The sequence below is a fragment of the Bufo bufo genome, chromosome 3 (genome assembly GCF_905171765.1).
Source record: "Bufo bufo chromosome 3, aBufBuf1.1, whole genome shotgun sequence".
Classification (NCBI taxonomy): Eukaryota; Metazoa; Chordata; class Amphibia; order Anura; family Bufonidae; genus Bufo; species Bufo bufo.
In genome coordinates this window covers 434,366,743-434,389,949 of record NC_053391.1, presented here as the reverse complement: position 1 = coordinate 434,389,949, position 23,207 = coordinate 434,366,743, and the positions used below count along the sequence as shown (strand labels likewise).

At 42.1% G+C, this 23,207-nt stretch overlaps 1 protein-coding gene across 1 annotated transcript in view; it reads right to left on the bottom strand.

The window, feature by feature from the left end:
* Positions 1-13,410: 13,410 nt before the first annotated feature.
* TGFBRAP1 (transforming growth factor beta receptor associated protein 1) overlaps positions 13,411-23,207 on the bottom strand; it is a 44,794-nt gene continuing 34,997 nt past the window's right edge. Inside the window, exons 7-12 of the mRNA XM_040425014.1 lie at positions 22,994-23,051; positions 21,346-21,489; positions 20,317-20,463; positions 19,159-19,318; positions 16,217-16,650; positions 13,411-14,779 (exon numbers count right to left, since the gene is read on the bottom strand). Of these exons, the coding sequence (XP_040280948.1) occupies positions 14,591-14,779; positions 16,217-16,650; positions 19,159-19,318; positions 20,317-20,463; positions 21,346-21,489; positions 22,994-23,051 (1,132 nt within the window). The 3' untranslated portion in view covers positions 13,411-14,590. The remainder of the gene's footprint in view (positions 14,780-16,216; positions 16,651-19,158; positions 19,319-20,316; positions 20,464-21,345; positions 21,490-22,993; positions 23,052-23,207) is intronic.

Below are 23,207 nucleotides of genomic sequence, written 5' to 3'. Positions count from 1 at the left end.
GTAAAATCAGTTTTGAATAGCTTGAGGGGTGTAGTTTCTTAGATGGGGTCACTTTTAGGGAGTTTCTCCTCTAGGGGTGCATCAGGGGGCTTCAAATGGGACATGGTGTAAATAAACCAGTCCATAAAAATCAGCCCTCCAAAAACCATACGGCGCACCTTTCACTCTACGCCCCGCTGTGTGGCCGTACAGTAGTTTACGGCCACATATTGGGTGTTTCTGTAAACGGCAGAGTCAGGGCAATAAAGATACAGTCTTGTTTGGCTGTTAACCCTTGATTTGTTAGTGGAAAAAATGGGTTAAAATGAAAAATTAGACAAAAAAATGAAATTCTCAAATTTCCTCCCCATTTGCCAATAACTCTTGTGCAACACCTAAAGGGTTAACAACGTATGCAAAATCAGTTTTGAATACCTTGAGGGGTGTAGTTTCTTAGATGGGGTCATTTTTGGGTGGTTTCTATAATGTAAGCCTCGCAAAGTGACTTGAGACCTGAACGGGTCCCTAAAAATTGAGTTTTTGTAAATTTCTGAAAAATTTCAAGATTTGCTTCTAAACTTCTAAGCCTTATAACATCCCCAAAAAATAAAATATCATTCCCAAATCAATTCTAACATGAAGTAGACATATGGGGAATGTAAAGTCATCACAATTTTTGGGGGTATTACTATGTATTACAGAAGTAGAGAAACTGAAACTTTGAAATTTGCAAATTTTTCCAAATTTTTTGTTAAATTAGGTATTTTTTGGTGCAAAAAAAATAATTTTTTTGACTTCATTTTACCAGTGTCATGAAGTACAATATGTGACGAAAAAACAATCTCAGAACGGCCTGGATAAGTCAAAGCGTTTTAAAGTTATCAGCACTTAAAGGGACTCTGGTCAGATTTTCAAAAAATGGCCTGGTCCTAAGGTGTAAAAAGGCTGTGTCCTTAAGGGGTTAAGGTGAAATAAGGCTGTGTCCTTAAGGAGTTAAATGTAAAAATAGTCTTGTAGATAAAAATTGGTCCCATTACTTTCAACTTAGAGCGGCTCTTAAACAATCATTGTTAGGGAAAAGAATAGCTATCTCACGCCCTTAAGCAGTCAAGGCAATTTCAAAAATGATTAATGGTAGGAGGAGAATATCAAATATGTACAATATCTTGTCAAAACAAATGAGGGAAAAACAAGGCGTGAAGATTAATATGGGAAAATGGAATGGGAGAGTGGAACAGATAAATTCCGAAAGGTGGAGTAAAATATTTAAAAAATGGGCTTATTCAATTTTTTGTGGTGCATCGTTTATATTACTCCCCTGCCAAACTTATGAAATATTGCAAGAACAAGGTATTTCGATGTTTAAAATGTGGCGAGATTGGAGTTGAGGATATGCATTTACTGTGGGAGTGCCAATCTCTTCAAAAAGTTTGGAATGAAGTGCTCGGTTATATTAAGGTACTTCATAAGGTGGACATCCCCCTAACTTTTGGGGCATGTGTGCTGGGTTTGGTGGAGGATATAGGGGATTCCAGGAAATTTTCAATAATAAATAAAATGTTATTTCAGGCTAGGAGATGTATTGTAAGAAAATGGATAGAGAAAACCGTACCAACAATTAACATGTGGTTCACCCTGGTCAAATGCTCGTTGGCTTGCGAGAGACTACACATAACTACAGATGCTAAAAGGTGGAGGTTTGAGAGTATGTGGGCAGAATGGTTAAAAAACTGATTAAGATGAAAAAAGGATTAGGGTATGGGGGGAGGAGATGGAGAGAGAAGAGAGAGTCCCTTTTTTTTTCTTCTTTTTTTTTGGGTGGAATGGGGATGGGGGTAGGAAAACTATAAATTGTGATGTAGATTTGGTGATATACAATTCTGCAAAGATAGATGTATTGATTTTATATGTAGCTACGATATGTATGTCCTTTTTGTATTGTAAAATATAAAGATAATAGTAAAAAAAAAAAAAAAAAAAAAAGAATGCCCTTCGTTGCCTATAGCAACCAATCAAAGCTCTTATTAATGACCTGTAGCAAAATAGAAGCTGAGCTGTAATTGGTTGCTATATGCAACCTGATGAATATCCGGGCTAACTGCCACACCAGACAATGGCTCCTGTAGTTTGGCGGTTAGATTACTAAGCGTATTTTTTGGCAAATAACTGGAAAGTGCGAGGTGAAAATTTCCACTCAAAACATAATCTATGAAGTTCCCCGAGTCACAGGATGCGGCTGTGCAAAATCTCATGATTGTAAATGCGACGGAGCGGATTCTTTTAGTGTTATTTATTTACAATTGGTCATATAAGACCATTAGTTGTCTCTAGATTAACACGTGCTGGAATTTTATATTTAATATATAACATTTATTTTGCATCCCTAAAATCATTCCTACCTAGAACACACTTAAAGTTTAAAATTTTCAGCTGCGTTTGCATTGTCCCTTTAAATGGCCAGTTAGAGCAATGTGGCTGCCTGGATATCTGCTCAGCAATAGAGGTTGCTTAATAGACTCCTCTATTTCCACACGGCTAAGCACTGTGCTGCGCAGTGCCTGCCGTAACTTTGCAGTCTCCTATCTTAGAATCAGTGTTTGCAGGTCCTAGCTAGTCTATTTGCTAATATACATTGCTGGGCCATCACTGAGCAAACCGCTAGCTGGTTAAAACACTAAGTTCACAATCTGCCACCCGACATGTTTCGCCAGGGATCTGGCGTCTTCAGGGGTTTGGGCAGTAACTGTGAAGGGGGCGGGGTCCGGTCTTTATAACCTCCCTTTCGATGTCAAATTGCTCCTGACTAATATGTATCTCTTTTGTTGCTACCTGTATCATTTTAGCCAATCCAAGTTAGCTTCTTAGGACCTCGGCTGTTATGTTACCTCCCACGATTCCTATTGTCCAATGGGTGCCGTCTCTGTGAGTGCGCTTGCGTTCTCACTTTACTGCGTACCTGATGAGCAGATGATAGTGCGCATGTCAGGGTACTTTGTCTTCACAGCGGGCATCCTGATTACTGCGCGTGCGTGTGGTGATTGCAGTTAGCTCTCTCCCCGTTATTCGCGCTTGCGCACTTGTATTATAGAGGCATATCGTAGTAAGGTGTATACTTCCACTACGCATGCCTGGGAACTTTGGTAAGTGGGGAGACCTTGCATGAGCTACGCATGCGTGAGGTGATACCGTAGTTCAATCTTCCCATCACCAATGTTTGCATGCGAACATATGAACCTTGAATAGTTATATTTGGCATAATGCTGTATCAACTCTGCATTTCTCTGGATACTGGTGTCTGTAAGATGTTTTCTTTAGCTTTAGCATTTTCATGGGGTCCATAGCCTTTTGTCATATGCTCTTCCCTAATTGCACATATCTACTTGCTTATGTTTTAATTCACAATATTTTACTAGGCTATATTTATGTTGAGTTGTCATATGTTGTCTTACTATATTAGCCTGATGTGCATATATGGGGACCTTGACCTCCCTTAGGTCACCGAGTCACTATGCAGGCAGTCCCTGTATGTAGAACTGCAACATAATGAGTTATCCTATAGCTACTCAAAAGAAGGAGGATACAGGGCCGATGGTTACCTTTACAATTGCGTATATTATAATAGTTTTATATAACCTATTCATTATATTGTCTTCCGCAATCAGGGTATCTATCATACTTTTACGCTGGTAGCCTAACTATTTTCTTATTCAAGGATCAGTATACTTATGTTCTCTGTTTCTTTTCTTTCAGGTCGCTCGGTCTCATCTCACTACTAGGACTGCTGGTAGACTGGTAAGTATGCATGTAATTTTAATTTTCTTTATTTTCTCATATTTGTGTTGTTATCTGTATATCCCAAATTAATTTCAGAACATTTTTATTTTATTTTTTTTATAAATTTTTGAGTATATGACACATTTTGTAAGGACCACTCTGCCCCCTTACTCTTACTTATATCTTGGTTCATAGATAGTATATCAAATCTGGTTAGTAATTTTTATTTTGGAGTTCCTAAATCTCTTTTCAGAGGAACGAGGCATATGTAAATCCCTCATTTAGACCATGGGGGGCTAGACTGCCTAGACGATATATCCAGCGAGTCTCCTCCTGTTGTAACCTTTTATCAAGATTTCCCATTCTGGGGCCTAGCTTTACTTTCTGAATACCCCATATTTTTAAAGTCTGGGTATTCCCATTATGATGGGTTTGTACATGTCTTGAGAGGGGTGTATCACCGGCCGTGTTTATTGTACTAAGATGTTTCGAGATGCGTCTCCTCAGTTCCTGTATGGTCTTACCTATATAGATTTTGGGGCACCCACATTGTATGGCGTACACTACACCCGTAGATTTACAGTTAATGTATTCTTTAATTTGATATTTTTTATTATCAACCGGGTTGATGAATTCTTTTTTTGGTATCATTTTTCCACAGAAGGTGCAGTCACCACAGGGGTAGGATCCCACCGTATTCAACCAGGTAGGTTTCCTCTGCTTTTCACCCTGTGTAAAGTGACTATGCACAAGTTTTTCTTTTAAATTCTGCCCCCTCCTGTATGTGATAGCTGGATTTGGGGTGATGATCTCTTTAAGCTCTTCATCAGCTAGTAATATATGCCAATGTCGTCTTAATATACCTCGAATTTTTTCATGTTGCCCATCAAAATTCCCTATACATCGCACTACTTTCTCATTTGTATCTTCTGACTGTTGTTTGTTATCACGGAGCAGAGTATTTCTACTACTTTTTTTAGCCCGATTATACGCATAATGTAGTGTTTTTTTGGGGTATCCGCGTGATATAAATCTCTCATATAGTATTTTGCATTCTTCCTCAAAGCTCTCATTAGTAGAGCAATTTCTTTTTGCTCGAAGGTACTGCCCTATTGGGATTCCTTTTTTGAGGGTTGTGGGGTGATGGCTTCCCCAATGCAAAAGGTTGTTTGTAGAGGTGGGTTTCCTAAATATCCTAGTATTGGCACTGCCATCTTCCTCCAGGGTGATTGTAAGGTCCAAGAAGTTTAATGTTTTTTTATCTATTTCAGCCGTGAATTTTAATCCTAGTGAATTATTATTAAGTTTCTTAACGAAATTAAGAAAATGTGTGACAGTGCTATCCCATAAAATCAGAATGTCGTCGATAAATCGACCCCAATATAAAATGTGTTTAGTAAATTCCTGATTTTCGTCGATAAATACTGTGCGTTCTTCCCACCACCCCAAAAATAAATTTGCTAGACTCGGTGCGCAAATTGTCCCCATTGCTGTCCCGGTGGTCTGTAAATAAAACTTACCATCAAAAACAAAATAATTGTGAGTGAGTAAAAAGTGAAGTAATGATAATATAAAATTATTGTGCTCATAATACTGTGTGCCCTTGGTGTCTAAATAATACTTAATTGCTTCTAGGCCTAGATCGTGTCCGATGCTCGTATAGAGCGCCTCTACGTCAAGACTCGCTATCAGGGTGGTTTCATTAACCTGAATGTCCTGGATTTTGCTCAGGGTATCCTTGGTGTCTTTAAGGTAGGAAGATAGACCGGTGACAAATGGGGATATCATCTGGTCTACATAGCCGCTGATCCCTTCACACAGGCTCTGATTGCCTGACACAATAGGCCTCCCTGGTATGGGGTCACGTTTTTCTTTTAGTGGACATACATACACTCGCTTTATATATTAGATTTTGTGCAAAAATCTGGCAAAGCACTGTTTAGCAGCTATAATCCAACATCAGACAAGAATTTAAAAATATTTTTCTCCTAAAACTCCAGCAATTGGTTTCCTCACTTCCCAGATGTTAAAAGAAGAGGAGATGCTACACGATGTTAGACAAGGCCCTGTCCCAACTTTTTTGAAAAACATTGTTACCAGCAAGATCTAAATGAGTAAATTTTTTTCATGAAATTGTAAAATGTCTCACTTTTAGCATCTGATATGTGTCCTGTGATCTGCTGTGAATAAAATATGGATCTATGCAATTTGTAAATCATTGGATTCCTTTACATTTTACATAGCATCCTAACTTTTTTGGAATTGTGCTTGTATTTCGTAAGACATTCAAGACTCTCTGCCTGTACTAGTTATGCCCAGAACGAGACTTTGAAACAGAAACCGGCTGGACTATTTCTTTCTTTGCCCATGCCAAGGCCCCATGTTGCCCTTAATTTCATTACCAAATTACCCTCTTCCTCTGGGTGCATGTTTATCTGGGTGGTAGCAGATTGTTTTTTTTTTTTTTAAATGCCCAGTTTGTGTCCCTGCCTGACCTGCCTTCCACCAGCCTGCTGGCTAAATTATTTTATTCTCATCTGCGGATAAAGTCTGGCTCTCCTCTAGAAACATCAGACTCAGATTACCCTGGACATTTAAACTGGTGGACTGGAAGGGCTTTGGTCCTGAGAAGAGATCCCAGAAGCCTCTGGTGAACACTGATGCTCAGGTCCTTCTAAAGGTGTTCCTGCAAGTGTCCAGTCCAAAGAGAGGAGGGCATGAGGGGGTAATATTGCAATGGTGGCGCATGCCCGCCACTGTCTCGCTCCTCCAGGCGGGCATTGGTGCCGTGTGACTCTTTCTGCTTCCTCTGTCCCAGTGGTCAAGACCCGCTTGGCCTCCACTGCCCACCAGCAGCAAGTCTGACCACTGGCGTTACACTTGTTTTCTGCAGGCCACAGCCTTCACTTCTCTGCTAAGTCACTAAAGCTGTGCTTGCTGCTAGACCCTAAGGAGCAGTTGCAGAGGATGGGTGTGATAGTGGCCCTGGAGGGAGTGGCTGTGGCCCTGATGAGGTGTTAGGTCATGGTGTACTCCCTGAGGATCAGTGCAGGGAAATGTAGTTTGAAGAGTCAGGCCAGAAGTAAACATATAACAGCCTGTTTTTACTTAGTGCAAAATATAACTTTTGCTACATCCAGCAATATGAAATACAAAGTGCAGATTCTCTGGCACCAGATGAGCAGGTATGGAGGCTGGTTGTGTGGCAATTGATTGGCACTATCAGGCACTTGTGGAGATAGGTGTCCACTGTGTTACAGGCTTGATGTTTTTCTAACCTAGTGGTGGTTTAGGTGATGAGTGTCTGAGATGTTGTCCCTCACCTTGAAGCAGTGTCTTAATTTTTAGCTGATCCCTCTGCTGTCTTGTCTCTCAAGTGTTTTCTTGAGGCATGATTCAGTTGTTCTCAAAGGAGAAGAATATCTGGTTTCTAAGTTTGCCTCTGGAGTGTTGGGCTCATGAGGGAATAAGATATGGTTTCTGAGAGTGGGAGCTCTGACATGTGCTTTCTCATTCCCCAATATGTGAACAGGAACTCCCACTCCTTTCTCTGTCTCACTCAAATGAAAAGCCCCATCCTGGCAGGAAGCAAGACCAATCCACTCCCACCAAGAGGGTGGTGCCAACCATTGCCTCCCCTGTATCATATTACATTTTATAACATTGCACATAAAACATTAAACAATCACAGATATCTCCAGGTCTGGGGTACTGCACGCTTTCCTTGGTTCTTAAAGGGCCAGTGTATTGACCTCTGTCTTTTTAACGATTCTGATCCTCCACTGCCACTAGACCATAAAATGGTAGTATTCACTAACTCACAAGCACAAACAATGGGTCTTTTTTCCTCTTGACCTACTCTCCTGAAGCCATGGCACCAGGAGTGAGATAGTTTGTGGATTCTCACAGCAGTCCTTGGTAGCCATTTGGTGCCGGTGGTGTCGTGGACTGGGCCTGCTGTGGAACCTACACTCCCTGAAGTGTATGGTAGCCGTCATGGCACCTAACAGGTAGAATTTAGCGTAGGAACCCCTCTAACAGAGATCGCCTTGACGCTCGGCAGACGGGCTCAAATAATTTTGTACAAAACGATCTCACACTTATAGTGTAGCACTTGTTATTATTATGCAATTTTGTACTCTATATTGCAGTTAATTGTCGCATTGCATGTTTCTGTCTTTCAATGTTATTCCCTGCCATAGCAATGTGCTTCTGCGGTTTGGTATGTGCTGACTGACCCCCCCCTTTTTTTTTTTTTTATACTCTACAATATAGTAAACTATTGCAATCACCCTTCAGAAGCTGGGTCAAAAATCACAAACAGCCTGACCATTTTTTTTACTTGTGAGTTAGTGAACACTACCATTTTATGATCTAGTCGCTTTTCAGCTTGCAAATAATTTTTACATAACTCTTTCTGTATTGAAGAATTTGCTATGTTATGGACAATGGGTGTGGGACCACTACACCAGCCACCTGATTTGACTTTGGGCTAGACCTAAGGGTGTTATCCTGGCAGTCCCCAGGTATTCACCCGTTAACCTCTATACATGGATATACACTTTGCTGCAGGTGACCCACCAGGTTGCTTCCTCTTAGAATAGGCCCGGTGTGACTGCCAGCTGACCCACAAGGACACTGGTGAGAAGCACTGAGGGGTCAGGAAACAGGCAGACATCAGGGCAGGCAGAGTTCGTGCATATACATGAAACCAGTTCGACTGCAGGCAGAGGAGGGTCACTTATTCCAATCCCACCCCCCACACACACTCCAACTGAGGGGTGAGGCAACCAGTTGAAGTGGTCACACAATTGGCAGACAAAATGCCTTGCCACATCAATGAAGGCTGGACTTGCGGCACTTGTGTGCATGTGCACTTACTGAGACTGGCACGCTCCGTCTAAGGTGATGAGGCAATCAGTGAAGGAGGTCACATGAGTGACAGACCGAATGTCATACTGTGTAATTGTACCTCATATGAATAAAGGTTGGAAAGGGGAACTGGAGTCCAAACAAATACATTGTGACTTTTTTTTATATAGTTTTATATCAGTGCAGAACCTCTTTAGATGGATGACATTTAACACTGTCACCACAAGGAACTTATCATGACTGGATTAGTCTTTAGCGGCCATTCACATGGCAGGTTTTTCAGTAGAATTTTGTAGCAGACAGCCGCGCTGAAATTCTGCTGAAAACCCATCTGCGACCGCCTCCTTTCTGTCTCCCATTCATTTCAATGGAAGGAAGCGCTGAGGATCGTGGAGCTGCAGCGCTGAGAAAGGACATGTCAGAAGCCCTCCAGGACATTTGGACAACACTTTTTCAAACCATACTTTCATTCATCCATCCTTTCTAATGAACACACAATAATTCTGCATGGGATCACCTCTTTTGGCATGTTTTTCCTTCTGAAAATTAACATTGGTAGCAGTTTGGTGCCATCTGCACAGCAGGACAACACAATTATGTAAAGGGCTTTCTTGTGTCCTGTGGTTTTCAAGGTTGTGGTTTTGGCATTTTTCAGATCAACAGTCCTGTTTGATGGAACATCAAAAGTTAAAAGAGACTTCATCCATATTTCCAATCTGGCCTATTTAAAAAATAATTTTTCTTCCTAGCATTAATTTGGCTTCATATACGATTATTTTTGTAGAGACCGAAAAGCCATTGTTCCTGTGACGTGTGTTCCAGGTGGCCCAAAATGTCTCATCTGTTCAGGTCCTTTAGCATATTTTACTACCTCTAGTTTAACCTCTTGGGACACAGGGCGTAGAGGTACGCGCTGATGTCCGAGTCCTTAAGGACACAGGGCGTACCTGTACGCCCTGTGTATTTCCGATCACCGCCGTGCAGCGGGCGGTGATCGGAACAGAGTGCCTGCTAAAATCATTCAGCAGGCACTCTGTGACAATGCCAAGAAGGGTCCTGTGACCCCCCCCCTGTATCGCAGCAAACTGCAAGTCAATTCAGACCTGCGGTTTGCTGCGTTCACGGGTCATTCCGGCGGCGATTGTGGAAGCCATCAGGTCCCCGTGTTGCTGTAATGGGGACCCGATGGCATGGAAGGCAGCGCAATGCCTTCCTTAGGCATCGTGGCTGCCTTCCGGTGGAGAGCCTGTGAGATCCAGCCCCCTGGATCTCACAGGCAGGAAGCTGTATGAGTAATACACACTGTATTACTCATACAGCCAATGCATTCCAATACAGGAAGGAAAGCCTACACCCCTCCCCCCGTCTCCCTTCACCAACACACCCGCCCATCATCTCCATCATCCAACCGGTCTTTTCCCGCCAGCTGACATGCTCTGGTGTGCGGGGGACAGGTTACAGCCATGTCAGTATACACATGCGCTATATAGGACACCAGTACATCGCAGGCCACTGTCCGTATGCAGCACAGCCTGCAATGTACACAAGCGATGTGCTGGCCATGTTGCTCTATAAAACACACTGACATTTTCCCCCCACTTGTTGGGAGTGTGGGGGTGGGGGGTTGGGAGTGTGTCTTATAAAGCAAAAAGTACTGTAAATGTGGGTTTCTATATGAAACCATCCTAAGGGAGTAATGTGCTATATGTTGGGACTAAAGCAGGTTTAGGGGGATGTGCTATATGATAGCACCACCTTGAAAAAGGATATGCTGTAGAATGTGACGGACAAGACAGGGGAATGTTCTTTATGTTAGGATTATTACAGGAGTAGGGTTGTTGCGGGTCTCGAAATATCGATACCCAATCTATACTTTTGTCCCATTATCTATACGATACCGGGATTTGACATTTATCTATACTAGGTTGCCCAGATGCGGCACCTGAGGGGTTAACTGCCGCTGATCTGCTGCCGGCACCCGCCTCTTGTATTAAAAGGTTAATTATCATTGCTGGCGCAAGGTGCCCGCCCCCCCCCCCCCCCCCCCCCTTTCCCGTGTATTAAAAACATTAGTGTCGCAGTGCGCCGATCCCCCCCTTCAACCCCCCCCCCCCAGTATTAAAATCATTGGTGGCAGTGGCCACAGGGTCCTCTCCCCTCCTCCTCATTGGTGGCAGTTCTGATCAGAGCCCCAGCAATGTAATCCTGAGGATCTGATCGGTTACCATGGCAGCCAGGACGCTACTGAAGCCCTGGCTGCCATAGTCAGCTCCCTGCACACAGGGCAGCAGGGAGAGTGTGAGGTCCTATTCACCCCGATAGAGCTCTATTAGGGTGAATAGGACAAGGGATTAAAAAAATCCCAGGTCCTAGCCCCTAACGGGGGAAATAGTTATTAAATATAAAAGTAAAAAAAATATATTAAGTATAATATATACATAAAATTTTACATAAAAAATATATAAACAATAAATAAATAAACATATCACATATCACCACATCCAAAAAGTCCAAACTATTAAAATCTAAAAAAAAATCTCCTATGCGGTGAACGCCGGAACAGAAAAAAAAAAAAAAAAACTGTGCGATTCACCATTTTTGAAAATGCGGAGTGCACGTGGCTTTTTTATCTGTTTTATTTTTTTCGCGCCGTATTAAATGGTATCGAGTATCGCAATACTTTTTTATGGTATCGAAACCGAATCAAAATTTTGGTATCGCAACAACCCTATACAGGAGTGGATGTGGTTTATAGTAGGACTGCTACAAAGGGAAAAGTTCTGCATTCACAAGTCTCTGCAAAAGAAAAAGGCAAGAGGCGCTCTCCTTAAATAGGTAGGTGAAGAGTACTTCATAAGAGCCCCTTACGAGATGGCACAACACTGGTAGAGGCTTGGATGCCAACAGCAAGCGGCAGCTCCATCTCTCTGGTCTGGTCGTCCCACTGTTAATCATATGAAAGTAGTATTCACAAGGCTGACACAGAAGGGGACATGCATGTAATAGGTTGACTGATTTATTTTGAATTTGTTCCCAGTATGTGTCCATGATAAGGAAATCATACTGTGATCCTCACAGACGACAGGGAGGGATATGAGTGATCAGCATTATATTAGGAAAGGCAATAAAATGATGGGACTTAGAGGTCTGCTGAATGATGGAAGCATGAAGTACATAGACTGGGTAGTACGTCATCTGAGAAACATGGGGGGTTGGGTAAGGTGGAAAGGGGGTAAAACATTTTTCCCCGTCCTTGATTATCAGACATTTCAGTGATTAGACATGGAAATAAGAATGTAATACTTTTTACATATTGCACCATTGGGAACGGCATAGTTCATGAGCACATTAATCTGATGTTACACTTCTTCAATTCATTTAGAACAAGACTATATGGACCAGCACAACTGCTTGCAATAGTATAATACACTTATGTTTTGTATGGAACATATATACCGGTATGTGATTGACAAATAATATTTAAAAGTAAAATAAATTCTGAGGGCACAATTATTCTGCATATGATCCCTAATGCATGTATATAGTATAGACCCCAAAAGGTATACTAGACCGACAGATATGCAGGCATATTAAAGGGGTTCTGCAGTTTTTTAAACTGATGATCTATCCTCTGGATAGATCATCAGCATCTGATCGGCGAGGGTCCGACACCCGGGACCCCTGCTGATCAGCCGTTTGAGAAGGCAGCGGCACTGGCAGCAGCGCTGTTTACCGCAGGCCCAGTGACATCATGACTAGTATAACTGGCCTGGGCGCACCTAAGCTCCATTCAAGTGAACAGAGCTTAGCCGCGCCCAGGCCATTGATACTAGTTGTGACGTCACTGGGCCTACGGTAAACAGCGAGAAGGCTGTGGCGCTACTGCCAGCGTCGCTGCCTTCTCAAACAGCTGATCGGCAGGAGTCCCGGGTGTTGGACCCCCGCCGATCAGATGCTGATGATCTATCCAGAGGATAGATCATCAGTTTAAAAAACTGCAGAACCCCTTTAAAGGGAGTCTATCACCAGCATTTCACTTTTTTAACCCTTCCCACAGCTCCCTAGCATGCTTACAGTTAATAAAAACGTTACCTCTGGCATCAATCCTGGACTTCTAGAACCCTCAAAAACGATCTTTATAAGATATGCAAATGAGGGCTCGCAAGTGCCCAGGGGCGGTGTTACTCTCTTAGGTGCCCTGTTTGCTCAGCCTTCTCATTGCGTCCCCCCGCCCCTTCCTACCCTCTGCCCTCCCATCCTTTCCCTCTGACCGCCTTTGTACTAACTTGTTATGCTGCCGATATCCTACGCCTGCGCAGTCATTCCTTTGGCCGGCGCATGCGCACTGCGATGCCCATTCCTTGTACGGCATCACAGTAACTATTGCGCATGCGCCGGCTAACGACGCGAAAATCAGCAATAGTTACTGGGATGCCGTACAAGGAATGGGCATCGCAGTGCGCATGCGCCGGCCAAAGGAATGAGTGCGCAGGCGTAGGATATCGGCAGCATAACAAGTTAGTACAAAGGCGGTCAGAGGGAAAGGATGGGAGGGCAGAGGGTAGGAAGGGGCGGGGGGACGCAATGAGAAGGCTGAGCAAACAGGGCACCTAAGAGAGTAACACCGCCCCTGGGTACTTGCGAGCCCTCATTTGCATATCTTATAAAGATCGTTTTTGAGGGTTCTATAAGTCCAGGATTGATGCCAGAGGTAACGTTTTTATTAACTGTAAGCATGCTAGGGAGCTGTGGGAAGGGTTAAAAAAGTGAAATGCTGGTGACTCCCTTTAACCCTACCCTCATAAATGTAATTGGGAGAAAGTGACATTATAATGGTTTGGAAAAGAGAAGGAAAATATGAGAAGGCGCTATCATTACAATATGCATACATCGATTGAGAAATGTTCCTGAAAGCACAATCTATATTTCCTCAGCAATACAGATTAATAATAATATGGAACTTCATCATAATCAACCATGCTATTTTATTATTACATGGGCAAGTGTAATTTTGGAGGAAATAAAGACATGATCCCCATCAAGTAATTTATGCTGATTAAAATTTAGAAGACAAGAACCAATTAACAAAAGTGTAAAACACAAGACAAATGTCAAATATAAATCATGTAGTATATGGAATTTGTCTGCAAATGGGTTGTCCAAGCTTTAGATATTGGTGACCTATAAATTACTGACTGGTGGGGTCCAGCACCTTGCACCACTGCTGATCAGCTGGTCTCAGCAGCCGCTGGCACTGGAGATAACACAGTGTACAGCACCAGAAGCAGACAGCTCCATCCACAGTGTAGTTACAGTGCTAGGTTTCCTCAGGTCAGTTCCCCTTCACTTGATAGTATATTACTATCTAAAGCCAGGACAACCCTTTTAATAACTTGTCTTGATTTGAATTTTATAGGCAAAAAAGGTGATATAAGACATATGTTCTACCGATGGACACATAAAGGCCTCATGGTACAGCAGACAGCCTCCTGTGGAATGTTCTGAGCAATCATGGTATCATCTGGTGGAAGATAAGCGGTACAATACAAAATGACATCCATAATGGAGCATGTCAATAAATCATCCTCCACCATTGTTGCTTATGCCTACATAGGTCATTTTCCACACAAGAATGAACCTATGGTGGACTTGAAAGGTTTATATACCCCATCACAGCATATGCAAAATATCTTCAGTGCAAATACCTTTAAAAATGCAAAAAGCTTCATATAAGTTCACAATAATGATTCTGATGAGGTTCACTATTGTTCAAAGAACTGTGTTACATATGCCATACAATCTCCCTGCACCCCACATCATTCCAGGTCAGATATTGACAGACTTCTGCCTTCACGATTATTCATAAATCGTTTTCATTACTTCACATGGATGCTTCACAGTTCACCTTTCAGGAGATCTTATCATCTGAAGTTAGAGCAAGTACCTCCAACTCAATGATTTTATCTCAAGTTCGTTTACTAGGCTTGGACATATGGCCGTCAATGCTGCTGTTAACACGCTGGCTTGCAGCACAGTGGGTATGGACAATATGCCCATTGGGACTTCTGACAAACACCGGTTCTTGGAATGGCTTCCGGCACACATGGCAAAATTTCTTTTCTGAAAGAATTACTGGCTTATCCCTCATATTGAGCTGGAAAAAAGGTAAGAGAATGTAATTGTGTTAATCTACAAAATTAAATTGAACATCTTAAAGGGGTAATTCAGATTCAGATTAGGATGGCCTATCATCAGGAAAGGCCACCATTATCATGTCGGCACCCAATGTCAAATAGCTGTTTGCACAGGAAAATGCTGCAATACCCTTCACCGCCACTACTAAACAAAATGTGTCCATGTAGACAGACCAATATTAAAAAGGGGACACCGTGCTTGCATATCTAATGACCCAGAGTGGGCATTACCACCTCCTTTGTACTCCCACTATCTTGGTTGGTGCAGCCTGCGTCATTTATGATATTAAATGTCATTTCCTGCAATGTGTGTATTCATATTTCCTTTTAAACTACTGTTTATATGTAATGTCCCTGGTTTACCAGCAGGTGGCGGCAATCTGTGCAGAGCTATGTTATATAGAATGGAACCCTTCTTCCATTCTATTCCCCTCTCCAGAGAGGGAGGAGTTAGTTAGTTAGAAGTCAGTGTCTAGCCTATCCTCCTCAGGGAGAGGTTGTGTGTCGGCCAGTAGAGCTCTTTCTTCTGCTCTGCTGTACCCAGAGGCCCTGCCTCTGAAGTCTTCATGGTTGCTTGTCCCCTCCTGGGCTTTGCCTAATATCCAACCTGAAGCTAGAGCTTGAGGTGCTTAAAGCCAGGACAAAAAGTTCCTAGGATTGCAAATAAAGTAAGAGACAGACTACAGCTAAACTAAGTTCCAGGAGAAATGGAGAAGTTCCTATTTACTCCAGCTAGCATAGCAGTGTTGAGATTGTTGCAGAGAAGCGTTTGCCTGCCATTTAAGCCAATACCTGCTGATGACCAAGATAAAGTTTGGAAACTGGATTACTGTTTTAAGCCAAGTAAAGCTGTGTTCTACGTTCATACAAGTCTGGACTCAGTTTATTCTACTTATTCATCATCCATGTTCAACTACCCTTTTTGCACTGCTTCAGACTTCACATCTGGGATCCAAGGATATCCAGGTAGGAGCACCGTGACACGTGTTTACAACATCTGCAGAGACATTGTAGGCCACTCTACACCACTCTGGCAATTCTAACCTGGGTACCAACACTACCATCTACAAAGGGGACTCCATGTCCTCGTTGCTTAACTGCAACTGGCATCACGTTTACTTGCTCTATAAGAGGGACATATTTTGTAGAAACTTCTTAAGGGTCAAGGGATACCCTGGACGCTGGCAGTGGGCTGTTGCACATGAATACTATGGTCCCTCCAATAGGTGACTGTGGAGGTCAAAGAGTCAGACCCACATCAATCTGATATTGATGCTCTATCCTATGGATAGGCCATCAATATTCTGGAATATCCCAGAAACCCAAGAGAATATTTATTAATAGCATGTGAATTGCATTTAGAATAAAAACATAAGTAATTGAAAAATACTACCTACCTTCTCTTTCTTATAAATTATATTCTCCGCTTTTGCCAGTCCTAGTGCTATCTGGGACGTTCTTAATGCATGAACATGCTCCCTCATGGCCCCAGCTAGAAATGGGGAAAGAAGCTGCACTGACCAGTTTTCTGGTAATAGACGCAACACACTGGATGCATCAAACTCTGTAGGGTGGTTATTTAACAAGTCTACGGCGGCCACGGTCAGTGAATTGTCAGGCGTGGATGGTGTGAGGTAGGAGGAAAGGAGGAGCAGGAAGAGTCTTTTGCGATAAGAAGCATCCCTGCCTTGTGAGTTCCACATACAATAGCTCTCAGCTGCAGCAAAGTCTTTCAAATGAAGAACTAAGATATTTAAAGCCTGGTCGTGTTCCTCCAGCTTCCCATGTAATATTGCCCGCTCCATGTGCATATCGGTGCCTTTGATTTTATCTGAAAGATAAAACAATTCAAATAAATATGTACAAGTACAGATCTAAGTTGGCCACGTACTAGTTGTTGGCTGTATGCATATATATTTTCAGTGTTCGGGAGATAGGCCACTGCCATACGCCATATATTTTTGGAGGAAGAAAGTACCAAGTATGTTACAATACATCTCCATGCTCCTTTCATATAGTATACGTCAAAAGATAGTAATGCTTCCCTTATACACAGCAGACTGAAAAGTCTTATGTGTATGGCCAGCCTTTCTGTAATGTCAAAATGCTACATGATTGTTTAAAGGGACAGTCTATCTTATATTATACCTCATATAGTGCTCCTAGCTATAAAATATTTCAGGCCATGATCACTATTCTGTGTCACATATCAAGTTCTCAACACCTTCAGCAACATTAACATAAATCACTTATGCATGTAATTAGGATCTCCACTTACAATGTAAGCTGATGACTTGAATTAAGGACCACTTGCTATCAATTTCTGGAAGGTGGTCCTGGTCCTTCAACTGACATTCTTGTATATTTATGACTCTGGCGTAAATGGGTCATCCGGCCTAGGAGCAGACAACCTGTGCCCCATAAAACAAACAGAAAAACTGTCAGTGGTCCCGCCATGCCATTCCCAGTTGTTTCCTGTCCCAATATGGCACCTCATATCATTGATGTGTCGTTCAAGCAGCTGTGACCACTGAGGCCTGTTATGGGAGCTAGACACTTCCCATGAGGACACGAAGGAGCTGGGAACTGGATAATGGTGTGGGCACAGTGGGACCACGCACAGGTGAGTGTATTTTTTCTTTTATGGGGCACAGGTTAGGACCATTGGGGTTGTCTGCTCCTAGGCCGGATGACCCCTTTAAGCTCTCTACCAAATCAATCAGGCAGCCGAATGTCAAGTGCCTGGATTGCCAGAAACTGTTGTGCACCCAGGAAAGAAGACAGGGGCCACGGCTATAACAGTGACAAGTGGTACTATAAAATGGATTGAAGTTGCAGAAATCAGATACAAATAAAGACAAAAGCATATAAAATAAACACCAACCACCACCAATCATTGTCTTAACACTAACCCTGTGACCCAAGTTAGATATGTCTAAAAAGCAACACATATTTGCATGAAAAGAAAAAAAGAAAAACGCTGTTTTGTTCATAGAAACATGATACAGAAATCAAGTCCAACAATTTAAGAGCACAGTTATACACACTGAACCACGACATGCTAAAAATGGCTAAACTGACACTGGTCCTGATGGTCTAAAATGTCTCCAGGCCAGGTTTAGGGTCCATTCATTTCTATGGTGCAGCACGATGTGCTATCCGGAATTGCGGACCTGCACTTCCTGGTCCGCAATTCCGTTCCCGAAAAAAATAGAACATGTCCTATTCTTGTCCGCAATTGCGGACAAGATTAGGCATTTTCTATTAAGTTCCGGCGATGTGCGGTCCGCAAAATGCGTATTTGTGTAGTGAAACTGAAAAAAAGGAAATGCGATCCCACCACTCATATTTGGCTTATGTTTTTACAACATTAGCCATCCCCAAAAATGATGACGACCTCATTCTGCATGTCAGTCCCATTACAGACACCAAATGTATATTGTTTTTATGCTTTACTACTAGTACTTTAAAAACTAACACCCATAACTTTTCATATTTCGGTCTACACAGCTGTGCGAAGGCCTGGTTTTTGTAGGGCGAGCTGTAGTTTCTATTGGTAACATCTAGGAGTACATAAGACTTTTCCCTCACTCTTTATTCTATTTTTTTCTTTTTTTGGGGGGGTGGGTAGATAAATTGATCAAAAAACTGTTATTCGGGCATTTTTTTTATCTTTTTCTCTTCTGGCATTTACCTTTTGTATTTTAACAGCGGACATTTGTGTACACTGCAGTACTATTTATGTTTATTTTTATGTGTACAATTGGGTGATTTGAATTAATTCTATTTTTATTAGATTTTTTTTTTTATACTTTTACTTTTAGTCCCTTTACGTGACTTGACCATGAGGACAGAGGGAGCCCTTTCCGTTTGTCTAACTACTCAGAAGCCGCAGTTGCTACGGACTGGAAAATGAGTTATTATACAGCCAACAGTCACCGTGTATGTAGTGTGCTCAGTTCGTGAACCTGCTCCATACATACCTGGCATGCAAATGACGTACATGTACCTCATTTTGCATTAAGGGTTAACCCCTTTCTGACACAGCAAACTGTCACTGCATCTAATAACACAGTGACAGGGTAAAGATGGCAGCAGGCCATCTTTACAAATCTATTGGCCTTACAGCAGGCCATCATTACCAGTCACCCAGTCACCCCCAACATTGGTGATCACTGCCACTGGACAGTTATTTAGCAGTTTATTGTAAAATCATACTATACTATACGGTAGACTTGAGACAGTACACAGGGGATCTACATCCAGCTTGGTGGGAAGAGCAATGCCCACTACTCTGACATGCTGTGCAATGCCTCCTGACAATGCGTCACGCACTCACCGATCAGCAAGAGAACCCGATACAAATCTGACTGCTGTAACAGTTTCTGAAACCTTTGACGCAGATCTTCTAGCTCAGTCGGGTCTGAAGACTCCACAGACTTCAGACGCAGGATTTCTTCAAGATACAGCACAGCTAGGTGTGTGTGGTATTTTTCTTTCTGTGCAGAGAAACAGCAGCATAATGACAGACTATTAAACATATAAGCCACAGAAAAAGGTATGTGACTCAGGGAACAATAGTACGGACCTTTCCAGAACTTCAGTATGGAGAAATGTGAATGGACTGGGCAGGGAACGCTGGTGACATCACACACCAGCACCTGACCGCCTGCTCCGTTTTTTGTATTTTCTAGCTCCAACAGATGGTTAATAAACCAGTATTTGTCTCCTGTTTGCATTCTGTTTTTGCAGTATACATTTTTTTGGCCTTAACTGTATGGTGACAACATGGTGTAAGCCTAGCTTTATGCTACGCTCACACTCACGGCAGAGGCCTTTATTGCAAATGTCAAATTTGAAAGAATCAGCTGTGCACGCACGCTCCCACCAGTCCCCATTATAATCCGGTGGATGGATTCAGGAACACATGGTAGCTTCCGATATAAATGACAGCCACAAGTAAAATGTGAACAGAACCTTAGAGGGGCTGTCCATCGAAAAATATTCTACATTTTTCAAACCAGCATCTTGTTCAGAATAGTTTTGTAGTCATTTCAAATCTTGTAGACCTACTGAGTTATTCAATAAAATCGATCTGCATAACGCCTCCTGCTGTTGGCCCTTATTTCTCTGTCCACCTCACTCATATTGCTGAAGTGGTTGTACATGCTCAGCTGCCACCAGCCTAGGTATAGGGAGAGAGCTGCATCGGAAAGGACATGACCCCTGAGCAGAGTAATTGGAGTAGTGAATGTGGAGGTCTCTGGATCCATGTGAGGTACATGACTGGGTCTAGCTTTTTTTAGATTGCCGTGTACTATATGATGTCTGATTTTAATTTGTTTAAATTAATCATGGTGTAACCACTTTATCAGGAAGAAAGTGACACGCTGTACAATACTAGAGATTTCGGAATGGTAGTAGAAGTACGCAAGGGTCGTAGATAAAGCTTGTGTCACAGTATTTGCGGCTTGCGTGTATTTCATAAGGTCCTTACCTGAATGTTCTTTTCTTTGACTAAATGTTCCAGGTAGATAAGTAAAGCCTTGCGGTACTTGCAGAGATGATCGACAATCTTATCTGGACAGAAGCCATTTTGCAACTGTTCCTCTAATGACCGTTTCGTAAAGATCTGAACTCCAACCTGAAAGATGGAAAATGAAGATGTAATGAAGAGTAATACTGCACATAGGAAATAAAAACTGGAGACATCATGAATAATATTTATATAAAAGGGTTTTCCAAGATTTTTTTTTATACTGATGACCTATCCTCTGTATAGGTCATCAGTACCTGATCGGTGGGATCCAACACCAAAGACCACCGCCGATCAGCTGTTTGAGAAGGCACCTTCTCCCTGCTAACCAAGCACAGTGCTTTCCATTAGCGGCTGTGGTTGGTATCACAACTCAATAGTGCTGAGCTGCACCTAGGCCGTGCGACAGATGAACATGACGTCACATGGCCGAAGATAAGCTGCGAGAAGGCTGTGGCGCTACTGTGAGCACCAGTGCTGGGTGTCGGAACCCCACTGATCAGATACTGAGGACCAGTAAAAATATCTCAGAAAACTGCTTTTCTATTTCTAATACCTATAAAGATACTGTTAGGATAAGACACTGTTGGAGTCTACTTTTTCGGTAAATAAAACATATCCATTTTGTGTACAAAACAGGAAAACATGTTACTTTATTATGGATTTCATAGTTCCCTTTCGGTCATGATTTTACCAGTCTGCAACTTTAGTGAATGCAGATTATGTGTTCAGCTCTACGTGAGGAGATTTTTGTGGATTTTCATAATCGCAACAAAACTGCCATTTATTTTACAAAAATGTGACAGTTTTGCCTTGATTATCAAAAAAACTCCAAAAATGTAAATCAACCCATAGGTGATAGGAAGCTATGGAGCCACAGTGCTCTTATCATTACAACTAGACCACACAGACAGTATTATGTGCTAGCAATCCTAGAAGTTTATGCCCATACAGAAAAAGCTGCCTTAATCCAAGCCAAGAACCACAAACCTGCTCACTTTTCTGCAAAACCCAGTCTGCATATTGCCACACCAGTAGCTGGTCTTTGGAGAACGTCAGGAAGTCCACTATATACTCAAAGAGGTCTGGCCGAGTGTGGTCTTCAACCTCACCATCCACAATTCTTACCCAAACCTGAAAGAAGGGGAAAAACAAAGATTTCTTATCCCAAACTCTTTGTAAAGACTGTGCGTTAAATAATCAAATATGTTAAATTAGAGTCAATCACAGGTACGTGGGAATGGCAGTTAAGGCCTAATGCACATGACAGCAAAATGCGGCTCTGCAAAATATAGATGACATCCGTGTTGCATCCATTTTTTGTGGACCCACTGATTTCAATGGGTCCATGGTCCGCATTTTGCGGTCAAGTATAGGATATCTTATTCTTGCAGAACGGAAATACAGATGCAAGAAGCACAAGGATGATTTGCTTTCCGCAGGTGTATGTCGGTTTGGAGAAGTTTAGAAGATGTCCTAATCTTGGTGGCAAAATGCTGACAAAAAAAAAAAAAAAGATACAACATGGAGGTCATACATATTTGGCTGATCCCTATTTTGCAAAATACATATGGTCATGTGCATGAGGCCTAATCCATGTCCAATTCTCAACTATGGTCAGCAAATTTTGTTGCCGTTAGGGTTGAGCGAATTGGGTTCGGATTGCTGTATTTAAACCCGATTCTTTTATACACTTTGTTAAGAATATGGGCTCCGTCCTACTGTAAAATGTATGGCCTTCGCGGAGGTCGTTCCGAAGTTTCAGCAAATATTGCGAGGCTTTGTTTATTCCCATAAATTACTGTATCAAAATACTAAGCCGAGTTCAGCTTCGTGTTTGATACAATGTATGCAAATAGATGAAGTGACACATGACAGAGGCGAGAAGAAGTAAGTCTCGCAATATTTGCTGAAACTTCGGAAAGACTTCTGCGGAGACCATACATTTTACAGTAGGACGGAGCTGAGATTCACATATAGCACTAGTTGCTGTGTATCACTTTGGAAATGTCTGATAACCGCCAACTTCAACTACCATATACTATATAGGAATCAAGTAAAATCAAGTCATTGAGGGTGAGCAGGAAATGGTCAGTCATGCTTCTGAACGCATATACTGCACAATTTATACTGTAGTACACGGTGTTCTAAAAAAGGAAATTTGGGTAAATGAACCCAATTAATGATTACCTGATTGGGTTAATCCTGCTCCGTAGATACCTCATTTATGTTCCTCTGTTGTGCCTTTCCTGAGAGAAATAACCTTTTATTAATATGTAAATTAGGTCTTTAGACCTCTCCCCCATCTAATGATTGACAGGGACAGGCATCTCGCTAGGACACAGGTGCAAGATTACAGAGCCAGGCAAAATACCTGGCCCTGTCAATCAAGGGGACAAGGGGAGTGGCTCTTAGTGCAGAGCATAGGAGCTCTGGTGCTTTGAAGGGCTTGGATCCACACCAAAGACTTAATTTACATATTCATGATCAGCACAATAAAGAAACATAAATAAGGTATCGTTTCATTCAGCAGGGTCAACCCTACCAATTACTTAGTGTTTTATAGGGTTGATCCTGCTGGTGGATGCGCTTTCATTCAAATGCAAAATATAAAAAGGTGGCCAGCTGACTGAATTACCTGCACGGCAGCAGCATCTTGCTTGTTGTAGTGATACAGTAAACCAAGTGCAAAATATCTAAAGCAAAGAAAAACACATTCTGTTAGATGCATTTTTTATTGTTTTCAACAAGAGAGAGGCATTAAACATGCCAACAAACTATTTCAAAACAACCATATAATACTGATTACAGGGGACAGCGTCTAAGGCACTGATGGCGAACCTTTTAGAGGC